General features: G+C 42.6%; 1 protein-coding gene across 3 annotated transcripts in view; it reads right to left on the bottom strand.

The window, feature by feature from the left end:
* The window catches only part of DOCK11 (dedicator of cytokinesis 11), a 1,169,031-nt gene that overhangs the window by 792,331 nt on the left and 353,820 nt on the right, over positions 1 to 22,880 (bottom strand). For all 3 annotated transcript variants that reach the window (XM_085607886.1, XM_085607887.1, XM_085607888.1), the window contains 2 exons: positions 9,836 to 9,918; positions 7,601 to 7,723 (listed from right to left, as the gene is read on the bottom strand). In XM_085607886.1, the coding sequence (XP_085464012.1) occupies positions 7,601 to 7,723; positions 9,836 to 9,918 (206 nt within the window). The remainder of the gene's footprint in view (positions 1 to 7,600; positions 7,724 to 9,835; positions 9,919 to 22,880) is intronic.

The following is a 22,880-nucleotide window of genomic DNA, read 5'->3' as shown; positions in this document are numbered from 1 at the left end:
AAAACTTTTTTACATTACATTATTTGTTTTGTATTTTGCATTTAATACTATGAATATATATATATTTAGAATATAATTAATGAAAATATTTTACTTAAAACTATTGGAGTCTAAGAATACTAAGAATATTAAATATACTATTCCCACTCTAGTTTAAGCAACAGAAAGAAAAATGTAGAATTTGGAGGGGTTACATTTACTATTCCTACTCCAGTCACCACAATAACAGGGAAAGTGTTGGACTTCAGAGGAGTTAGATATACCATTCCTACTCCAGTCAGTGCAACAGTAGGGAAAGCGTTGGACATCGGAGAGGTGTAGAGTACTAATCCCACTCCAGTCAGCGCAACAGTACAGAAAGTGTTGGACTTTGGAGGGGTAAAATGAGCTATTTCCAAACAGTCTGCTACACAGTAGGGAAAGGTCTGGATTTTGGAGCGGTGAAATTTACTATTTCCACTCCACACAGTACAACAATAGGGAAAGGGTTGAACTCCAAAGACGTTAATTTTACTAATTCTTCTGCAGTGTAAGCAAGAGTATGGAAAATACTTCACTTCAAAGATATTACATATATGAGTAACCCCATGAATGTAGAAAAAATATTAAATGCCTAATAAAAAATTATATTAATCAACATAAATAATATATAGGTATTTAAAAAACTTTAAACAATCAAACACTTTTCATAATTACTATTCAACAAAATTAATTTTTATGAATGAATAAATAATTGTTATTAAATAAGCATGATCAATTAACTAACTTCCCACCATGTACCCCTACAAACCTAGCAGCCCGCACCTAAAATATAATTTACAAAATAACTATTTCATGACTTACACATTTAAAATACATAAATAATTAACAACTCATTATCACTTAACTAACCAGCCAGGCATAATTCCCATCTTAAACCCCTACAGACCTAGCATCCCGCATTAAAATAAAATGAAATTAAATAAGTATTCCACAATTTACATATTTAAAATAAAATAAAATAATCAATTTGCTTAGCTCCCCCTTAACTCCCCACCCTATAATTCTACAAACTTAGCATTCCGCAAGTAAAATAGTAGTAGAATAAATTAGAACTCCAATGGCATACATAATTAAAAATCAATTAAATAATTGATTAACTATTCATAAGAAATTAACTTAGTTAACTTCCCACCCTACACCCTTACAAAGCTAGCAGTCCACAAAAGAAATATAAGTAAAATAAACAAGTATTCCATAAATTAGGTAAATAAAAATACATTAAATAAACAATTAATAATTAATTGCTTACTAATTATTTCTTATTGAACTTTCCACAATATACCCCCACAAACCTAACAGCCCACAACAAATATTGAAATAAATCAGTACTACATAAATTCCATAATGAATGTCAACCATATAATTACATAAAATGTATTAAGTAACTCTTAATTATTTATTATCAATTTAACTTTCCACCCTATCCCCCTACAAACCCAGCAACCCATTATACCAATATAAATTATTATTAAACATGAGTAAAAAAATTCTAAATCACTTAAAATTACAAGCTATAATTTAAAAACACTTAATAACATTTATATAAACAATAGTAGCACAAAAAATTAATATATCAACTGAAACACATTACACATTACAATAATTTAAAAAACTGTATTTTTAAACACTATATTAGCGAAAGCAATATTAAAAGCATCTGTATAATTAACAACGATATTACCCCAAAAAACGATATTCTTGTCAACGATATTTGTGTGTAATGGAATTTAATTTCTGTTTTGCTGTTTCCCTAAATTATTAAATCGATATTTTATCCAAACACAAAACAAAGTGCACCACTCATTTGCTGTTACCAAAATGACAAGCACATTTTTCTCAGTCTTGCAGATAACTTTACATTCTCTAACAAATAGAAATAAGATTATTTGGTGAACTCATTGTTTGCTACTAATATGAACTGATATGCAATTGCAATGAACTTCTGAATCCAGCTGTCTAAACAAGTAAGCTAAGCAAGCTTTTGTTTACAAACACTTTGGGGGTCTTTCGATGTTAGGCAGACCGCCACCGACAGGCCGTCAGTGGCAGGCCATATGAAATCCTGGGTATCGGTCCGACCACCGGATTACAATTCCGGCGGTTGAAGCACAGAGTACAGGGGGTAGGACCACTGCCTCTGACAGGATTAAAAATCCCGTCTGGATGGCGGTGGGATTCCTAACCCTACAACGGGGGAATTGCCTGCAAAAGCTACAGTAAAAAAATGCAGTATCTGACCGCCTACACTGCGGCAAATCTTTATATGGCGGATCGGACCACCGACTCCTCGTTGGCCAGTCTCATTCCCGCTACGATGGCTGACAGTCGTATGACCCACTGCCATTGCAATTAGGCCCTTAAGGAACCCAGCTGACAGCTTGACAGGGAACTCAAAAGATGCCACACAAATGGTCCAAACCTGAGGTGTAGCTATTGTGGATCAGGAGCTAACTATAGAGGAGACCAGCAGGGCTCAGTCAGTTCCAGTTGAAGGTCCAGGAAGGAGGTCAGCTTGGCAGATGCAAGGGAGGGCTCTGGAGCGTGTTATGTCCCTGTAGGTCAGTCAGCGTACACTTGTAGTCACTTATGCTTAGGATGAAGGGTGCAGGTACAATCTTCCTTCTCAGGCCTCAAGCAGCAGTGCAGCAGAGCGTTCTTATTCTGTAGTATCCACAGGTCTAGGAGTGCTCTGAAGAAGTCTGAGGGTCCAATAATTATACTTTAGGAGCTTTGAAGTAGAAGAAGTTTCCAGAGATTTCCGCTGCAGTGGTATTTAGACCTTCTTGCCTCCCTGCCCTCGCTCCAGCTTGTCTATGGAAACAACAGACTGATGTGAAACCCTTTCTGAGTGTGGTGAGGCTTTGTGTGAGGCTACAAGTGTGGTAGGTGACAGATTCTCCCCTCTATCAACTCAGAGATGGCCCATCTTGCCAACACCTATTCGCCCTTTGTCTCACTGTCTGGGCGCAATACACAATGACCAACTGCAAGCCACACCTAGTAATGTGAGCCAGGATACAGGCTGCAGGAACCAAAAGATTGGGACAAGAAAATGACAACTTTCTAAAAGTGCTATGCAAACAAATGATGGGCGGAATGCTGAATAAATCATACATTCACCCCCAGTCAAGAGATCTGGGTTAAATCCATCGTTCATTTGCTCAGCATGCCACCCCAGTTTAGACCTGTGCCTCATGGGAACAGTCCAGACCAAACTGCCAAGCCATGTCCTCTCTGGACCAGAAACAATCATCCTGGTACCGGTTTCTGGTTATTACCCTTCACCAGCCAGGCTAGCTTAAATCCAGTGGCACAGTGAGCAAGAGACCCACGTCTGGGCATACCCATCACACTTAGGGTGAAAAGTGCTACGCTAACAAATGATGGACGGAATGCTGAATAAATCATACATTCACCCCCAATCAAGAGAGCTGGGTTAAATCCATTGTTTTTTTGCTCCCCATGCCACCCCAGTTTAGACCCAGCCATATGCAAATCAGTCTTGACCCTGTGCCTCATGGAAACAGTCCAGACCGAACTGCCAAGCCAGGTTCTCCCTGGACCGGAAACAAGTATCCTGGGACCGGTTTCTGGGTATTAACCTTCATCAGCCAGGCTAGTTTGAATCCAGTGGCACAATGAGCAAGGGACCCACGTCCGGGCATACCCATCCCACTTAGGGTGAAAAGTGCTACGCAAACAAATGATGGGCGGAATGCTGAATAAATCATACATTCACCCCCAGTGAAGAGATCTGGGTTAAATCCATCATTCTTTTGCTCACCATGCCACCCCAGTTTAGGCCCAGCTTCTAAAAGTGGCATTTTCATAATTGCTACTTAAAATCCCCCTTTACCATTAAATAAGGTACTAAAGTACAATTCTTAAGAGACCAAACTCAATTTTCTTACATGCATCCAATTTACAATTATCACTTACGAAATGTAATAAGATAACCCAATGTTATCCTACAGGAGAGGTAGGCCTTGCAGTAGTGAAAATTGAATGTAATATTTTTTGTATGCCAGGACATGTAAAACTTAAAATACATGCCCAACCTTTTAAATACATTGCACCCTGCCCTGTGAGTTGTTTGAGGCCTACCTTAGGGGTGACTTATATGCATTAAAAAGAAAGGCTAGCAACTGGCAAAAGGTTTATTTTGCAGGTCTACATGGCACTTTACAAACTGCACACACAGGCTGCAATGGCAGGCCACAGACATATTTGAAAGGGCTACTTAAGTGAGTGGCACAGTGAGTGTTGCAGTCCCTCTAGCAGCATTTAATTTACAGGCCCTGGGCACATGTAGTATCACTTTACTAGGGACTTATATGCAAATTAAATGTGGCAATTAGGTGTAAGGCAATTTCACCATGACTGAATGAGCGAGCACAAGCACTTTAGCACCTGTTAGCAGTGGTAAAGCCTGCAGAGTCCTAAGGCCATCAAAAATTAATTCAGCAAAAATAATAGGAGTAAGACAAAACGTTTGGTAAGACCACCCTATAGCTGATAGCCACATTTTGTAGCCACTGAGGTCACTTTGTCACTGAGAAGGATTTGCAACATCGTCCTGATACAAGGTTCCACCTTTGGACTTAATCACATTTTTGGTTCTCAAAATCCTTCAGTGAGGCAAGACTGGAAGCAGTCACTGGGCAGGCCTCCATAAAGCCTTATAACTTTACCATGAGGGCTGCTGAGCCTGATTTCAGCACAAGAAAAGCCCTGAACAGGCCAAGCTTTTGGTGCAATCTCATTAGGTCAGCCTCATCACCTTGTCTCGGTCCTCTGGAGGTGGAAAACAAACACTACGGCCAACTTTTTTCCAAATACTGGAAACATTCTTTCTGGTCATTCACGTATGCCCCAGGTCCTCAAGTCTCGAATCTAGGCATGCCCATGCCAGGTCCATTCCTCTGTGGCCAGCTGGGCCCTCTTGGAGTCAGAAGTCTTTCTGCTTCTTGTGCCCTGGGACCAGGCTAACGGAAAGCCGGCCAATTGACTCCAGGGCAACAGTTTCACCAGGAGTCAGGAGTCTTTGAGTCCTCATCTTTCATCTGTAGCAAGATTGTTCTGAGATAGTGAGATGAGGTTTCAGTCTTATCCTGTGCACTAGAAAATGATTGGAGAATTATTTTTTCTGCTCAATCCTGGCTATGTTCTCCCTCTATGACCACCTCCTTTCACAGCACTTCCTCTTTGCTTTAATGTAAAAATTTCCAGAAACCATTAGTTCAAGATGGCTGAACCCTACTTCCCTCTAGAAGAACTCCAAGTTGGCCCCTAGCCATTTCTCTATGTAAATAGGTCCTCCTCCTTCTGTGGGGGTCAGAAACAGTCTTCAATATTGCTGGGGTTGGAGCCAAAGGGTCTAGGAGGTCTCTAGAAATGAATGGGAGCTGATCTTGTCAGTCCCAATTAGGATCAACAAGTTGAAAGAAGAATTATTAAGGCTTCCAATGTCTGCCAGACCTTGTGTGCCCCTCTCACATAAAAACACCTCTGCCTACTTGGGTCTTGAGGCCAAGGGGTTGATTAGGATGGCGGAGAGTATCGGGGATTGGGACTGCCCGCCTACAAGGCAGCAGTCCCACGGTGGTAATTACAATGCGACCACCACCACAGGGGTCGCAATGCCTATATTTTACACTGTGGCAGGTGCTGCAGCACCCGTTGCACTGTAAAAACAAGACATGTTACATTTCCCTGCACTAAGTGGCAGGCACCAAGCGGTGCCTGCCACATTGTACAGGGATATGTAGGGCACACCATAGGTGCCCCCAACACCCACAACCATGGGCTAGGGGGGAAAGAGGGGTCCGCTACTGACCCCCAATGTCCCTTTCCGTTAGCCTTTTCATGGTGGGAAACCCGCCATGAAATGGCTGGCGGAAAGGGACATCGTATTCGCTACGGTGGTGCCTGGTAGGCACCACCAGCATTGTAGGGACTACGAGCCCCTTCGCCGCAACCGCGGGCTCAAGGAGCCCAACGGATGCATGGTAGTCAGTCTTTACAACTGCCACACGTTCGCCCACCATCATAATATGGCGGGCAGTAAAGTTAGTTTCTATGCTGGGGAGACCGCTGCCGACAGCCTGTCAGTGGCTGTCTCCCCACCATTGTAATCAGCCCCTAAGTGACTGTCCTCTGGAGACCAGGCTCATTCACTTGGCTTCTAGAGGTGTGATGAGTGACAGAACTGGTTTAAGTCTAGTTCTGGCCCAGGTAGCCCAAAGTACATTGGTATAGAGTTACTTTTCCACTAAAGTTATAAAAATCTGAGTTCACCACTAAATTAGATTTTTAAAGATAAGTGAAGTACTAGTTTCACTAGCACTTTCACATTTAAACAAATATGTTGTTGCTTCTAGGCCTGTGTATGGAAGATGTAGCTGAATGTACACAGTGAATACTATTTAAGGCTTGAATCAATGTGTTGGCAACATGTTTCAAACGTACTTTGCCGATTTTTAAAAAAATATATTAGGCATACTGCCATGTGACTTTACTATACACACTTTAGGAGGGACTTATTAATATATAAAACCAGAGTTTTTTTGGACGCTCAGTGCACTTTTTCTTTTTTTTAACAAACTTTGAAAGGTACAGTATGCCATTTTCCCAGTTTTCTGCCATGCCCCTGAAAAGCCATTCCATAAGCAATAGTACGACTGAGGAAAGCATGTAGTCACATAACAGTTATCATAGGATCATATTAAGTTGATTCATCGCCTCTACCACGCATATCTGTGGCGCTTGGGACGAATGGCCCACCATCCAGACCCAGTTTGCCTGGTACAGAGCCATATGAGCTCACAACAGGAGGGCAACACAGCATTAGAAATTCGTACCATAAACATAAAAACATCATGTAAAATGTAAAACTAACCCACTATGAAGTGGATATTTTGTTTGATGTTTGTTACTGCAGAGCCTTTAAATCACAGCCCAGCCAGAGCACAGTGGTGCTCCTGGCAGCCATACTTTTCAGTCATATATGTGGGTGATGTAATTACCCATTGCCAACCACAAAGCCATTTAACTTCCATGCCAGGGGTGCATTTACTGCAGTGCCATCTACAAAGGCCTTAAAGGAAAGCCAAATGGGTTAATCTAATGCAAAGCAAGGTAAGGGGGAAACACAGTCACTATACTACTGTTTTGCGTGCCTTAAGACAGTGCCCTACAGCCAGCAAAATCAGACAGAAATAATGAGGGTAGAGAAGAATGACAAAAAGGATGCACTTGCTTACAGCAGTCAAAAATCGAGAATTGGCTATACAGTATTTTGAACAGTACTGGTTTGTGTGGTGCTTAAATCTTCAAAATAGATCACTATATAGACCAATGAGCATCTTCTCTACTAGTCACCACTTTGTTTACGGACAGATATTTCTGATGAGGAGACAACAACATGCTTTATGCCAGCCTCTGCTACGAAGAAGGGCGCAAATGAAACAACAGTCTAATCAAATTTCACTGCACTCACTAGCAAATATTTAAAGACATGACATCAATTTAAGTATCATTCATTGTCACAGAAACTTACTTTTTATATTCAGCTAGGAGTTTAATTAGATCTTCATTGGAGAGTTTGCTGCTATCCTGCTTATATAAAGGGGAGAATTTTCCTTCAGTGTCCAGGCTACCTTGAGTATCTTTGAAAATTTGTCTACAAACAAAAAAATGAATGTTTAGCTCATAAATGTAACAGACCACAGGCTAAAATAATTGTTTAGCCTATGCTCAGTGCCCCCAAGATATTCTTACGTATTTTTCAACAATGATGCCATGAATTATGAAAGAAATGGTTTCCTTTCAACAATCATCCTCGTTATGAATCTGTTCTGCGTAAAATTTAACAAGTACATCGTAGTGCTCCTTAAGTTATAATATTGTTCCAGTAATTAATTCACCAGTATGACAATTAAATGGCAATAAAAATAAGAGGAAATTGTCTGTTTCTAACAACTACTGGACAGGATAGGTGGGTGCAGACACAGAGTTGACAATATAGAAGATAATAGAAGATCTCTCATGCTTCCACCTGGAAGTAAAGGAGTCGTCAGAGAAGCAAGGATCAAAGGGATACAACTAGCCGAGAGAGACACTGAAAGATATTGGATGCACTAAAGAAGGACATGGATGTACCAGTTGTCTAAGAACTGACAGATAATTCTTGCCTCGTGCGCTGTTCACGTACACCTTACGGGCTGACTTAAGGGCAGTCTCCTGTACTTCACATCCCCCCGAGAGGAATCACTACAGATTATTGGCGATCCTTGCATCATGCGCTACACGCACCTTCCGCTATGGGCTGCTCTGAGCCTTCCTAAGTTTCTCCCATGAGTTTGCTTTATAGGCCATCCCTGGCCACCTTATCTTATGAAGTTTGTTACCAGGAGCCTCCAAAAATCCCTCTTTAGTGCATCTAATATGTTTCAGTATCTCTCTCTCTCAGGCTCGTTGAATCTCTCTGAGTCCTGATGATGATCCCATTATTCATATTAGGATTGAAACAACACCATTGACATTAAACACGGTATTTGGTTTGATAGAAGTTTCTATTCATATCCTGTTAATATACTTGCTGATCATGTTTTTGTACTTGAGTGTATTACCGTAAAAGACAGCATCAAGCATGTTTATTTGCAGCTATAATTAATTCATCATGCTATGTGTTTTTATATGGTTTGTTCATTTTTTGAATAATTAACTTGCCACTTGGTTCTTTGCATTGAAAATACTATAACTAGGAACCACTGTTTTTTTTTGCTACAGTTATTGCCCCAGGTCCCCAGTGATCCTTGGGTGTCCCTGGTTTATATACTACTAATATTTTACTTATTGTCAAAACTGTCAAAACTTGTGATCGAGATCACAGTCTTTTGTAATATTCAAGTTACTGAAAAACAAAAACTAGTCACTTCCAATGTAACTTTTACTTCCCTTTCATGATTAATGATTTTTAGCTTTATTTTGTTTGTCCTTGAACTTGTGCCAAATTTACAGTTAAATGAATTTGTGTGCTGCTTTCAATACCAATGTAATCGTTTTTTCTGGAACAGGTATTTACAAAAACATTGCGGAGAGCGGAAATGGCTTGAGTGGCAACTGATAACATTTCATGCCATATTTTTATTTAACGACATGACAGTCCGCATACTTTGCTGTACACTGCAAGAGTCGTTCAGTTTGTAAGTTAAAAGTGTCTAGCAAGTACTTAAGAAACTGTTTATGTTGCAATGTAGAAAAAGAGTTGCTCCCTTTTTTTTGGAATCAAATAGAATTAATCATTATGTATTCGTTCTATACATATTATTGTGTTTTTACATAATTAATCCAGAATACTTTTTTGCTTTAAAAAATACATTAAAAAAATGTCCCTCCCATTTCATCTGTCCAAAACTCGAGGACTGTGATAGGTAAATGTTAGCATGTTAGTATGATTTTTTTAAGTCAAATGGGTATGTGATTCTAATTAATTGGACCTTTAGTTACCAGTGACCCTTCAATCTAGTAGTGTTATTTACAAAAGGTTCAGTTAGAGAGAAACACATTTCACTTTTCAGTAACACTGATGTTTTTGCTGCACACAGTATCATAATGCATTTAAAACCAACCTAAGTGGTAACAATACACATTGCAGGAACAAGGCACATCAGGGGCAGCCTGCTGAACCAATTGGCACACCAGTGAACCTATTTTCTAAAGGTGCATAATTTCAGTTGAAAAAAAATATAACACTATGCAAACATAAACAATATTTGCAAAATGAACTAACCGGGCAGCCCAGGCAAACGGCATTCTGTACTGGCTCAATCTGCTGCAAACCTGTTTAGCAACTTTATGCACCTTCTGTGAAGTCTGGAGAAGTAGAAGAAATAGAAGTCAGTCTTTGTTAAATTCAGTATCGTTTTATAATTTCTTCATGAATGCTTTAAACATAGAATATCAAACAGACATTTATAAGAAAAACCACAAGATTGCATTTATTCTGTTTTAATTCTAAATCTAAATTTAGACTTTTGCTTGTATATGGCACAACATATCAACAAAATAAATACAATAAATACATAATAAATGTGAAAACAAAACAAAACAGAGATCTTTGTATTGGTGCGGATCTATCGTGTTGGTCTAATATGGCATGAACCGCACCGCTGGGCAGCCTTCCAACACTTCTAGATTATTATTATTATTATTTATTTTTATAGAGCGCGATAGTCACCCGGAGATAAAGTCAAGAAATTAGGGGGGATATTTACAATAAAATGTCAGAGCGCGGTGTTAGTCCACAATTGGTAACACCATGCTCCAATATTTTTAAAACGCAGGGATATGCCGTACTTACAAAAATGTCCCCTATTTTCCCCTAGTACTGGCCCTAAAAGAGCAGCCTTCCGCAGGTACCCTTGCGCCATGTTGCAAAGGTGCCACGCTTGCAGGGGTGATTTTTTATGTTCCTACCCATAAATAATCTTTAAAAGCAATTTGCCATTTCTATGCATGATGTAGAATGCAGCACACATAGAAAGAGCAAAATACGAGGAGAAAATAATTATTTCTCCTCATTTTGCCATCCTGAGACCAGGTTTCACCAGGTCTTAGCTTCTGGCACTGCCCCATCCTTGTAATATGGAGCAGCGTCAAAAAGCAATGGGTGCTGTAGTAGAACGCCCTCAGCAACACCCATTGCCCGCCCCTTTGCCGCCGCGGACTGCTGCGGTGGGGCATATTTACAAGATGGCCTTAAGTCACATTAAGTGCTTAATGCCACCTTGTAAATATGCCCCCAGAGCGTTGGAAAAGTGAGGCTCTGGTGGCACTATATGCCCCTAGGTGTCTGATTGTCGATATCAAAAGCAGAGTATCGTTAGCACAGAATACCGAGGACAAATTATCTAAACTCAAATATAGACAAGGAAGTAAGTCTAGATTTTTTTTATACCTAAATCCACATATATGTACCTACGCAGCACATGCATCTTCAAGGTACTTAGATGCGGAGTTCGGAAAAGTAAATCTATTCTTCCCATTATGCACTTACCTTTTGATGTTTTGTCTGGCAATATTCTGTCCACGATATTTTTGTAGGTGAATATTCTGAAGGGCGATATTCACTAGTACAATCTACTATAATCGATATGATTATTTATCTAGTCAGCAGGACAGTATTTTGACTGAAAATAGAAACTTGTTGAAAGTCTTCGATCTCTCTCACCATACCCTAAGCAAACAACGTTTTCTCTGTAGCTATTGCGATTCAAAAGAAGGGACGGGAGTGCTTGAATTAACCCCTCATGTAATACGTTTGTGTGCCTGAAGGGAATTTTAAGCAAAAATTTGTCTTAACTAATCATAAATCAATAAAATCACATGAAACTCAAATGATCAGACTCCAGTTTCTGTAACACTTTGCAGATTACATGTAGACTCATTTCCTTTCCATGGTCTGTTTATGTGTTAATCACTATCACTTTTAATATTTATTACTTGGATATAGAGACTCACATTAGAACACCATGCCAGGCATTGAATTGTACTGTATCTCTGTAGGGCTTCCCAGCAATTTCCCGAGGCTCGAAAGCGGCCTCCCTCACTTCGAGTAAATGTCACCTATTCCCAGTGGCGGATGGTCCATTAGGGGCGTTGGGGCAGCGCCCTACAAAAGAAACTGCTCACAGTTGCAGTTCGGCCAACAGGAATGTAAGCAGACGAATTGACAGATTTTACAATTCGTCTGTTTACATTTCCGGGCCGGCCTGTGCTTCAGGGGTGAAAGTGCGCATGTGTCAAGGCACAGCGCACGCAGGCGATAGCAGGAGTCTAGTGGACTGTCTGCGCATGTGAGAGAGGAGCAAAGCCCCTCACTCACATTGACAAAGCATTAGGCATGCTGCGCATGCCTAGTGTAATGTAGGAGTCTGGAGATAGGCTCCTGCTCGGGCGGTGACGTGTTTTTCGTCAAGTAGCCCCATGCCCTATCAAATGCTAGCCGCCCGGCCCCCCGTCGCATCCAGTCTCCTGATTTGGCAGTTGGAGTTGGTATTTCCTGTTGAGCGGCAAAAGAAAGAGCTGGGAGAAGTTTGTTCCGTGGTCCCCCACGTTGCAGAGGGGACGTGATGCAACTCGGGACTGGACTCACTGGAGGAGGAGAAGATGCCTGGTAAGTTTTATCATTAAATTAAACCCCCACCCACCCCCCTCCCCGCGCGTACCTCCCCCCCCCTCACTCCTCAGTCATGCCCGCCGCCCGCAACTGGTGCACCTGACTCAAGTCACCGTCATGCACCCCCCACTAATTCCTGGTGCCTAAAGCAGGAGGCTTGTCCAGATGCCCGGCATGCCGGAAACGCGACACCATGTTCAGTCAGGGCATGTGTCTAAACAGGGTAATTTATGAGCCAGAAAGTCAGCAGCAGTGCGTTTTGGCCGAGTGAGCCTGTACCTTGGTTAATAAGCTGAGCAATAAGTTTGTATCGCCGTGGAGCAAGCAGTCGAAACTTCCAACATTTGCAAACATGAAATGCATGGTATAGTGTGTGTAGCCTTTTTTGTATTTTTTTTTTTTTTTAAACCTAAATTAATGTTCAATGTATGAGGCGGCGGGGCTATGGTCAAGCATCGCATACTTCAATGTAATTGGAAATAGGAAACGTTTAATTGTCATTAACATGCTATGGTTACAATAATTTGTAAACTCCTTTTCCAACTCTGATGCTTTTGAATACAACTTGTCAGAGAGCCTGCAATCTACGTTTTCTTTGAATATACCGCGTGCTTTGGTTTAAAGCGCTCACTTTCTTTTTAGCATTGTTAACTCGTGTTTTCAGAGGCAGTGCATTCAGTGTTCTTCAAGTAAAATAAAGTAACAGTCTGAATGTATTTTTATAGATTACAGAGTTTCGTGCTGTTATAAGAAATAAAAAAATCAAACGATGTACAAACTCTTGTAGTATGTGCAATAAACTTGGTGAGGCACAAGTGCAAACTTTGATGGCTGAATGCTTGAAGTTCAGATATGCTTTTAACTGTGAGTCGGAGAATTACGAATAGCATATTAGAAGTAATTCTGGGTTTCCACTTTCCATGCACTTGGACGGAAACTGCGCCGTTGAACAATGTAACAGGTGGAACAGTGAAAGTCACCCAGAGGAGTAGGTCTAAGCCTGCGAGCAGCTCTTTCTGCAAGCATTGAGTACATTTTGAAAATGTGAGCTCCTTTATGCCTCCTGTAAACTAGCCTTTGCCCAAGAGATCTGGAATCCCTTGAAAAGGACGCTGCCAATGTGTGGTGCTCAATGTGTATGGTGTTGGGTGGGTGTTGAAGAGCACACGGTGTGTGCGCTCTGCATTACCTCTTTTTATTTTTAAAGTACTTTGTTTGCACTGTGGTGTGCTGGAGGCGCGTTTTATCACAGAAATAACCCCAGTGAAAGAATCAAAACACAACTCGCACTACACGGTGTAGTGCGAGTTGCGTTTTGATTCTTTCACTGGGGTTATTTCTGTGATAAAACGCGCCACCAGCAGCCAGCCCTTGCCTTATAGAAGCGCTGATGCTGACTGTCTTTGATCCTAATAAACACAGGCTTTCAGTAAGAGGAGGGCAACCATTTGTCTGTTGGTAATTTTTAAATGCAGATAAACTGAATGTTATGGGAATAGCTCAGTGGTTTACTGCGTCTGTCTCAGAGATACTTGTGTTACTTGTAGTTCAGAAGTTACTATCCTAACATAGGACAGTGACCAGTGAACTGTCATCAAAGAGTTGCCTACAAACTTCATTTTTTTGTGTTATGATATAGTTAGAACTTCTCCATTCTTTCATTATTCTACTAAAAAGAGTTTGCTCGGGCAAATATACATTTATATCAGTAAAGCCATCCCCCAACCACTGGAGTACTCTTTAAATCCAGAGTTTGTGCTTTTCCAGACCAAATCCCCGTAAAATATATTGCCCACCACCAGTATGTATGACGTGATTTCTACACCTTGTAATCCTCATTTGTTTGTGACATTCCGCGTAAACCGATTTGTCTCTGTATAATGTGTGCTGTTATGTAACGTACTGTGACACCCTACACTCATATGAGTAGCGCTATACAAATAATGGAATGGATATGAGAGAGGGGCAACAGAGAGATGAGGGTGGCAGTGAGGGAATCTCAGGAAGAGGTCATGGGGTGGGGGGGAGCTACGGAGAAATGAAAGGTGCTGGTGCCGGGTGGCAGCGAGGGAGTCAGAGGAGGAGGTCACGGGGTGGGGGGAACTACAGAGAGATGAGGGGCACTGGTGGAGGGTGGTTGTTAAGTTATCTACAGAGAAAGAGGTCAGAAAGACTTTTGCACCAGCACTAAAGCCGGCCCTGTCATGGCCTTTCTGTTTTTGTTTATTTAATTAATAGTCAGGTGATTAGGACAACTGTGGAGCATACTTTAGCATGCATGCTGATTACATTTACTGCTATATTCAATGTTTCAAGTTTGAAGGTGACTTTACTATTGTTTTTTACTGGGAATAATGAAAGTGAATGATATGGGGCTGGGGCCCAAGGTCAGCTGTGAGATAAGGTGTAATGGAGAGGGGTGGTAGAAAAGTGGATAATCAAGCCTGTAAGGGAGTGCACTGCAGAGTCAGGGGTCAGGTGGAGGTAGTAATGAAGAGGGTTTCTCCCTGAAGGCTCGCACAGAGGGAGCCCGAGTAGAGTAACTTGCTAGATACTCCCACCTTAGAAACCTCCTCTTCCCATCAAAGGGACATTGCATGGAAGAAATACACTTTTTGAGAGTGATAACATTTAGAAAGAGACTGTATTGCATTATTAACCTTCATGCTTCCTCATATTTGCTTGAAAATGCTACATTTATTCACAATCTTTTCAAAATTTTCTCGGGGGAGAACCCCCGAACCCCCCGTAGGTTGTTTAAGCTCGCTCGCTGCGCTCGCTCGCCTCAGTGCAGTACTGCAACAATTTTACGCCCCACCAATTTCAAATGTCACCAGCCGCCACTGCCTATTCCCCCAGTGCATGGACGGGGAAAGGTGTCGGTTGCAGAGTTTGGTGCTGTGTGCGAGTCGCTTCATTCTCTGCATGGCAGCGGGTGGCAGCATCTTACACATGAAGCAGCGCTCACAGGATGAGTGAGGCTTTCTGCAGGCTGTGTGGGAAAGCATGCGTGACTTGTAATTAGTTGAGTCCAGATTGGAGGTCATCCAAGCCTGTATTGCGTCTGCCCCCTCCATAGTCCGAATGAGCGTGCAACGCAGCACTAATTTCCTCACGGCAAGTTTCTGAACCTTTTTCTGGTTTGTGTCTGATCACACATGAGAGATATGTGGGTACACTGAGAGGCTATGACAATGGGCTAAGACTCAGAGCTGGGCTGTGTGATCTAAAGGGGCACGGCAAGTGCACCCCCTCTTTCAATTGGGAGTGATTACTGTCCTCTGGTGGTGGTGACCGCAGAGCATCATAGTTGAAGGGATGGATCTTTTTCCTGTTACCCACATGGGGAGAGTGGCCTCTCCTGCTGATGAAAGAGTTGTACCAGACCCTTTTACCCAAGTCTTCACTCAATCTAAATGGTTCAGGAACGGAGAATGGAGAGAGCCGGCCAGCCCAGAGATTACATTTGAAGGCAGTTCCTAGAGCATTCCTTAGGGCTTCTGAAGTGAACAAAGCTCCCGTGAAAGGAAGGAGGGAGACAGAAGCTCCTATCAACGGAGAGTCCCTTTCCCCTTCCTCTTCCACTTTGCACCTCAGGAATGGTTGGCATACCAACCAGGGGATAGAATCTCAGCTCCTTTTTTGTCATTTGTCTGCCAAGCTCCTTTCAGGGAATACTCAGCTTTTCCCTTCTGCCTACAATATCTACAAACAATGACATGAAAAACGCACTGTCCTGAAACCAGAAAACCATGAACAAGTGGAATTTAGATTTCTACTCTGGAAGCCTAGTATAAACTTACAGTGGGAGGGATTTTCCACTGATTGATGCCAGGAAGGCCACTGCAGTGAAATAGGGAAGATGTATAAGCTGGGGTTTAGGGCAGCCAGGTTCCTTCTAAGGTGAGATGAGAAGCCACAGGTAACCAGTGCTTAATTTCGGCCAGTGGTTGCTGGTGGAGGCCACCGACACTCATGTTTGGGGTCCGTAGGGCCCACTGGCACTTATATTTTCCTTCGGAGACAATTCCAGAGAGGGGAAAACACAAAACGGGAAAGACAAACGAAGAGTAGGCGTAAAAAATTGTCAACAAGGGAGAAAGCAGCAGTCTACAAGAGTAAAATAAAGGGGCAAGGAGTGTCTGCCAGTAGATTAAAGAGGCATAATGCAGATTCAGGACTACGCAGCCTTGGTATTTCAGAACAGGGACATTAAATAGCACCGGCCACGGGCTATTGAGCAGAGCTTTGGGCACCGGCACTCATTATGTTACAAATTAAGCACTGCTGGGGGCCTGTACTGCATTCCCCCAATCTGGGCACCAAGTACCTCGTTAGCACTTGAATATCAGGCTAGCAAAGCAGAGCTTGATAAAGCTAATTCAGGGGAGGTGCTGTGGCTTAGCGATTCAGAAGTCAGCAAGACAGCAAACAACATTTAATAAATTGCTGTTCAGTCAGTGCTTTAACTTTTAAAAACTAAAAGTACTTTATTACATACAGAAATATAAAACGTCAGTGCTTTTACTTTTAAAAAGTAAAAGTACTTCAGTACCTACAGAACTAAATAAAATACACAAATTAATACATATTTACATGCCAGTCTGTAGAAATGCCTACACAAACACCCGCTAAAGGGCCTCACAAACTGCAGGGAACAAACCATAAACAAAATCACAAAGGTCACGTAACTCCCTAAATTTAAAGTGGATCCCCTAGCTCGGGCGCACTTTTATAACTTTATACTTCAGCAGCCCCTAACCCCTTGAAACAAAATACCCCCATGTGCCTAACATGGGGGTATTTTGTACAACCCCTGGTCGATCTCGTTCCATAAAATACAGCAGGGTGGAGATGCTGGCCTATGATCATGGCTCGTGTAAATTACACGATTTAACTCCCCCAGGTAAGACCGAGTGTGTTAACTGCGGGTTTCGCTTGGGAGGCCTGATCGAGGCAGAGTTAAGAGGGAGGGAAGGTAGCATGATGAATACTCCTAGAAACATTCAGATCGCTCCCCCCCCCAGCCTAGAGTAGCTGGTTGTGGATCCGGCGATCAGGAACGATACATTCATTGTATGATGCTTAATGTTCGGTCATTGAGCAAACACAAATATCAAATCGAAGACATAATTCGAAGTACCAACATTGATATTATGTTTCTGACTGAAACATGGGCAGATAATGCCTCATGTCCAGACTGGAACACAGCCCTACCTCAAGGTTATGCGGTGATTTCACACAACAGGGAAGGGGGAAAAGGGGGGGGCATTGCTATTGTCCATCGGGATTATATTAATCTGCGAATAAGTGCCATTCAAGATCTTTCGGCGGAGGCCGTGCATTTTACTATCAGCAGAAATAATGAAATGAATGTTCAGGGCCTATTACTTTACCGCCCCCCTGGTCCAAAAGCAATTTTTGCCCAATCATTGATGACCTACTTAGAGTCACAAACCGATTCGGGCCCGTTTCTGCTGCTTGGTGATTTTAATTTCCACCTGGAGCTTGGGGACAATTCAGACACGGGAAAACTCCTTGACAATCTTGTCACTTTTGGACTGATCCAGTTGGTTGTTGAACCCACCCACCAGGCGGGTCACACCCTGGACGGTATTTTTTCTAACGACTCTACTACAAAAGTGATAAAGGTTATTCCTCTGTCCTGGACAGACCATTATGCAGTCCTGTTCGGGATTAAGCTCCTATTTCCACTGTTACAGAAACAGATAAAATCAACGAAAATCCTGTCCCAACGGTGGAATAAAGTCAGTGCTGAGGATCTACTAGTGGCCCTCAGTACAGGTCCTGGGCCGCTATCTACGGACTGCAATTTGGCGGCATCCAACATTAACGATTGGCTTCAATTAGCAGCTGATCAGGTAGCCCCTGAAAGATGGTCTACCATTAGGAGGCATAAGCCAACCTCTCCTTGGTATAACTCCCAGCTGAAAGCTATTAAGGTGAAATGTCGTACCGCCGAGCGAAAATGGCGGCTGGAGTATGATATAGTCGCAAAAATGATCTATAATACTGCCCTTAAAGATTATAAAATGGCCATTATTGAGGCAAAAAAGAGGTTTTTCGCAGACAAAATAGATGAAGCAGGAAACTCGGCTAGAGAGCTCTTTAAAACTGTTAATTTGCTCCCTAAAGCCCAGCAGGGCTCTGCTTTTCACCCTGACCAAATAATCTGTGACAGGATGGCAACTTACTTTCAAAAGAAGGTTCAAGTTATCTATGATGACCTCTCTGAGGTTTGCCTGCTTACAGACAAAGTACAATATCCTCCAATGACAGTTAGACCACTCTCTGGGGAACTTACGAGTTTCCCCAGGATTGGTCAAGAGGAAATTAGTAATACACTTCTTTCCTTAAAATCAGGATCATCTAACGACCCTTGTCCTGTCATTGTGCTCCATCGGGTTGCAAGTAGAATTGGGGAAATGCTAACCCCACTGTTAAATCAGATTGGAGAATTTGGTATCTTTCCAGCCTGCTGGAAGACGGCAACTGTTAGGCCCTTATTAAAGAAGCCCACGCTGGACCCTACAGAGTTAAAAAACTACCGACCGATTGCTGGGCTGCCCATAATGGCTAAGATCATGGAAAAATTCATGAACAGAACTCTGACTGACCATCTCGAAACTAACGAGCTATTGGATGTAGCCCAGCATGGTTTTAGACCAAGTCATTCGACTGAATCTGCCCTGATCGTAGTCACAGAAGAGATCCGTAGAACTATAGATCGGGGGGGAAATGCAGTCTTGGTTCTGCTTGATTTGTCGGCAGCTTTCGACACTGTGAACCACACAGTGTTGGGTCAGCGGCTCCAAGATGTGGGCATTAGGGGCACAGCATTGTCCCTTCTATCTTCCTTCCTGGACGAAAGAGTTCAGAGCCTGAGTTGGGAGGGTTTACAGTCAGAGAGCGTTTCTTTGCCTTGTGGGGTCCCTCAAGGCTCCGCTTTGTCACCTACCCTCTTTAATATCTATATGCTGCCATTGGCGGCATTGATTAGGAGGCATGGCTTTGAATTTACATCATACGCCGATGATTCGCAGCTTATAATCTCCATGACTAAACATCCTGAGAACACGGCAATCAGGTTTCATGCCTGCCTGGAAGAGATCATAGCCTGGATGAATCGTAGCTTCTTAAAAATAAACACCGATAAAACGGAGGTCATCGAATTTGGCTGTGGCCAACCTCGGTGGGATGCTTCTTGGTTGCCTACGACAGCCGGGCAATGTCCCACCCCAGCAACTAAGATCAGAAATCTGGGGGTCATCTTTGACTGTAATCTAACCTTCTCGGCTCAAGTGAACAGCCTTACTTCCTCCTGCTTTTTCCTTATTAAAACCTTGAAGAAGATCTTTCCTTTTATTAGTAAGGAACAACAGAAATTAGTGGTAGTGGCTCTCCTGCTCTCAAAGTTGGACTACTGTAATGGTCTATTTTTGGGAATTGACAAGACCCAAATGAACAGACTTCAATCATTACAGAATGCTGCTGCGCGACTGCTTCTGGATATACCCAGAGGTAAACCCACCTCTGAAGCTATCCGTACCTTGCACTGGCTTCCAATGCAGGATCGTGTTGAATTTAAGGCCTTATGTTTGGTCCATAAGGCTTTTTATGGAGGCGGTGCCAGGGCTATGCGGTTACTGTTTAGACACTACATTCCGGCTCGACCATTACGATCCGGTACTCAAAATCTTCTTTGTTTGGATAGGATCAGGAAGGCAAGATGGGGTGGTAGAGCGTTTTCACATCGGGCGGCTCTATTATGGAATTCATTGCCTGCAGCCATGCGACTACAATCTAACAGATTGGCGTTTAGGAGAGCTTTGAAAACCTTGCTATTCTCTAGGACATAGCTGCATGTAACAGGCTATTGGCTTTACTAGGTTCTTACCCCCCTTAGCGCCAAGACGCCACGGCATACGAGCGCTTTATAAGCATATATCCTATCCTATCCTATCCTAACATAAACATGAGTGGTGCATTATTTAAAAACACAGGTCTTATAAATTTGGCAAGGATGTCACCATACAATACAATAGTAGTGCATGCACACTTATTTCAACGTCCATTTATTCACCAAAACAGTCCTGCAACCATGGAACACAATATCTGTGACAAGCAGCCATTGAGTACTTTACAATAAATATCCATGTATCCCAGATCCAGGTAACAAAAGCTGCAGCTCTAAGAATGGTTGAAAAAAAGTAATTCTCCCAAGTCACACTTTTTAGGCCCAGGAGACTTAGGGCGCTCATTTCCAAGTTGAAGTAGGAGACTCTGGTGGGGACCTACGACTCTCCAGGAGTTCCCAAACGCTTGTGGATTCTAGTGGTGGTGGCCCTGCTCTTCTCGAGCACCATCCATCCAAATCTGGAATTTGGTGTACGGGGCATGTTACAGTGCCAGAGTGGCTTCCTTTTAATGTGGCCACAACAATAATAAAATTGTCCTTGATTTTCTTGTTCATTGTTTAAAAGCACCCGATTTACAAAAATCAGGTGCCCCTGCCTTGTTGTAACAGCCATGCAATGCTAAGTAGGAACCGAATGGAAGTTCTGAAGCCCGACTGCTCTGTGCCGACACTCTGCACAGCCAGCACTTTCTACATGCAGTCAGTGGGGAGCCGGATTTCTCTTCCTACCCTGCCGGCCTTCAGAAGGCTCCCCCATTGAGCTGGTGAGCACAGGAGTATGGTGGGGAGGTAGAGCATCCATGCGCTGTATTCCACGGAGGCCCCCAGATCCATGAGCATCTGGCGTCTAGGGCTCCCCAAGCCAGTAACACAACCGGCAGCACCCCGCCATCTCAAGGTTTTTTTTAAACTAGCATGACGATGCTACCTAAATGGCTGGCTCCTCGGGGGACAAAACAGTAAAAGGTATCCCTGGGGTCTTCAAGTATCCAGCTTGAGATGAAACTGAAGTATGGGTGCCCCCGAGTTCCAAGACGCTAATCACACTTTCACACCAGTTAATTACTCCCTCGATCATCTCATTAAAATGGTAATATCAACTGGCCCTGATTTTACCATGGGTTTGTTGTTCCAGGATCCCAAGGGTGAGCTCCAGAAATGAAAAAGTAGGGCCCTCTAAAATGTTGGTTGTCTTTCTCTGTTATGTTTTTTTTCAGAGAGCTTTGGGGATCTACCCTCCTACCCACATCTCCTCGTAGTCGACTGGCTAAAGGACCTCCAGCAACAGCACCTCGCGGACTTCAAGATAGACTACACTCCTGCCTGCACTCCAAAGGATGTAAGGCTTTTTGGCGACTTCCACAGCTACAGCTAGAAATAAAAGAGGAATCCATCTGCAGGGATAATCTATTATCTTGACATTAGATGTGACCAGCAAAATGCTGCTTTGTAGCTTTACATACACAAGAAGGGAGAAATCTAGTTTAATTGTTTGCGGCAGAGTGTGCACAATACGGCGTCTGAAATATATGAAGGCCTTTGTTTTTGTGTTAGAGGAATGTCTAGACGTGTGAGTTACTAGTGGTAGTATGGAACCCTGATGAGTGAAATGAAGAATGATACAATCAGATATCTTGGTTACCTTAATGAGATAACACAGATTGGAGAATCACTCAAGGAAGACATATTAGGAAGAACCCTATATGGTTAACTTTTATATACTTTTATTTATAAATGTGGTATTGTGATAATTTTAACAAATTATACAATAAAATGTTGACTTGACTTGAACCCTATATGGTGTGCTGCATCAACTAATATGGGGAAGCCCCATTTCTGTACCACTGATCTGGCCTTCCTAGTAGAATTGAGGGGTTTAATTATTTGGAAAAGATGAAATTGGAAGCAGGGTACTCAGACTGATTAGAAATGTGGGCTTGTTGTGTCAGGTATGAGCCCACTGTAAATACTACTGAAGGGAATCTGGCTTACAGGTGACTGAAGAGAGAAGGGTCACAATCTTCACGCAAACTTTAACAGAGCTCTCACCTTACATAAAATGTAGAACCCGCAAATATAAGCTACCTCTGCTGAAGGATAACTTTTATTCCCATTGTAGTTGGCAAGAAAGGTTGTTTGAAACAAACCAAAAGAAAAATCTGTGAAATAGACAAGAACATTAAAGTGCCAAAAGAAAGTTTACCTTAGAAATGTAACATTAAAAAGAATACTGCAAGAAAATGCAGAGGGACTCGCAGGAAGAAACAATCTCTGCTTCGTGGGCTTCGCTGAAAACTGAGAAGAGAACAATGCAGGGAAGTTCCTCACAAACTGGCTCACCTCGTGGATTCCGAACGATGCCCTCCCCCGTGCTTTGTGGTTGAGCGTGCTCATAGGGCCCTGCAGCAAATACCTCCGCCCGGGGCCAGACCACGGTCCATGATCGCACAAATTCAGAATTTCCATGATCGTGATGTGATCCTACCTCAGGCACGGCTTAAGGCAGATCTTTCATATGATTCCCAATGAACCATGATCTTTCCGGACTACACCAAAATGGTCCAGCACCAACTTCAGTCTTTCACCGCTGCCAAGGCATGGCTACGAGACCTCAAAATCCCCTACATGCTTCTATACCCAGCCCGCCTGAGGGTGGTCTTCAATTCCCGCACCACCTTTTTTGACACCCCAGAAGAGATTTACGCATGGACAGATGAA

This window comes from Triturus cristatus, chromosome 5_2, assembly GCF_964204655.1.
Source record: "Triturus cristatus chromosome 5_2, aTriCri1.1, whole genome shotgun sequence".
In the NCBI taxonomy this organism is placed as follows: Eukaryota; Metazoa; Chordata; class Amphibia; order Caudata; family Salamandridae; genus Triturus; species Triturus cristatus.
The sequence above is the reverse complement of the archived record's forward strand: the minus strand, read 5'-3'. Positions and strand labels throughout refer to the sequence as shown.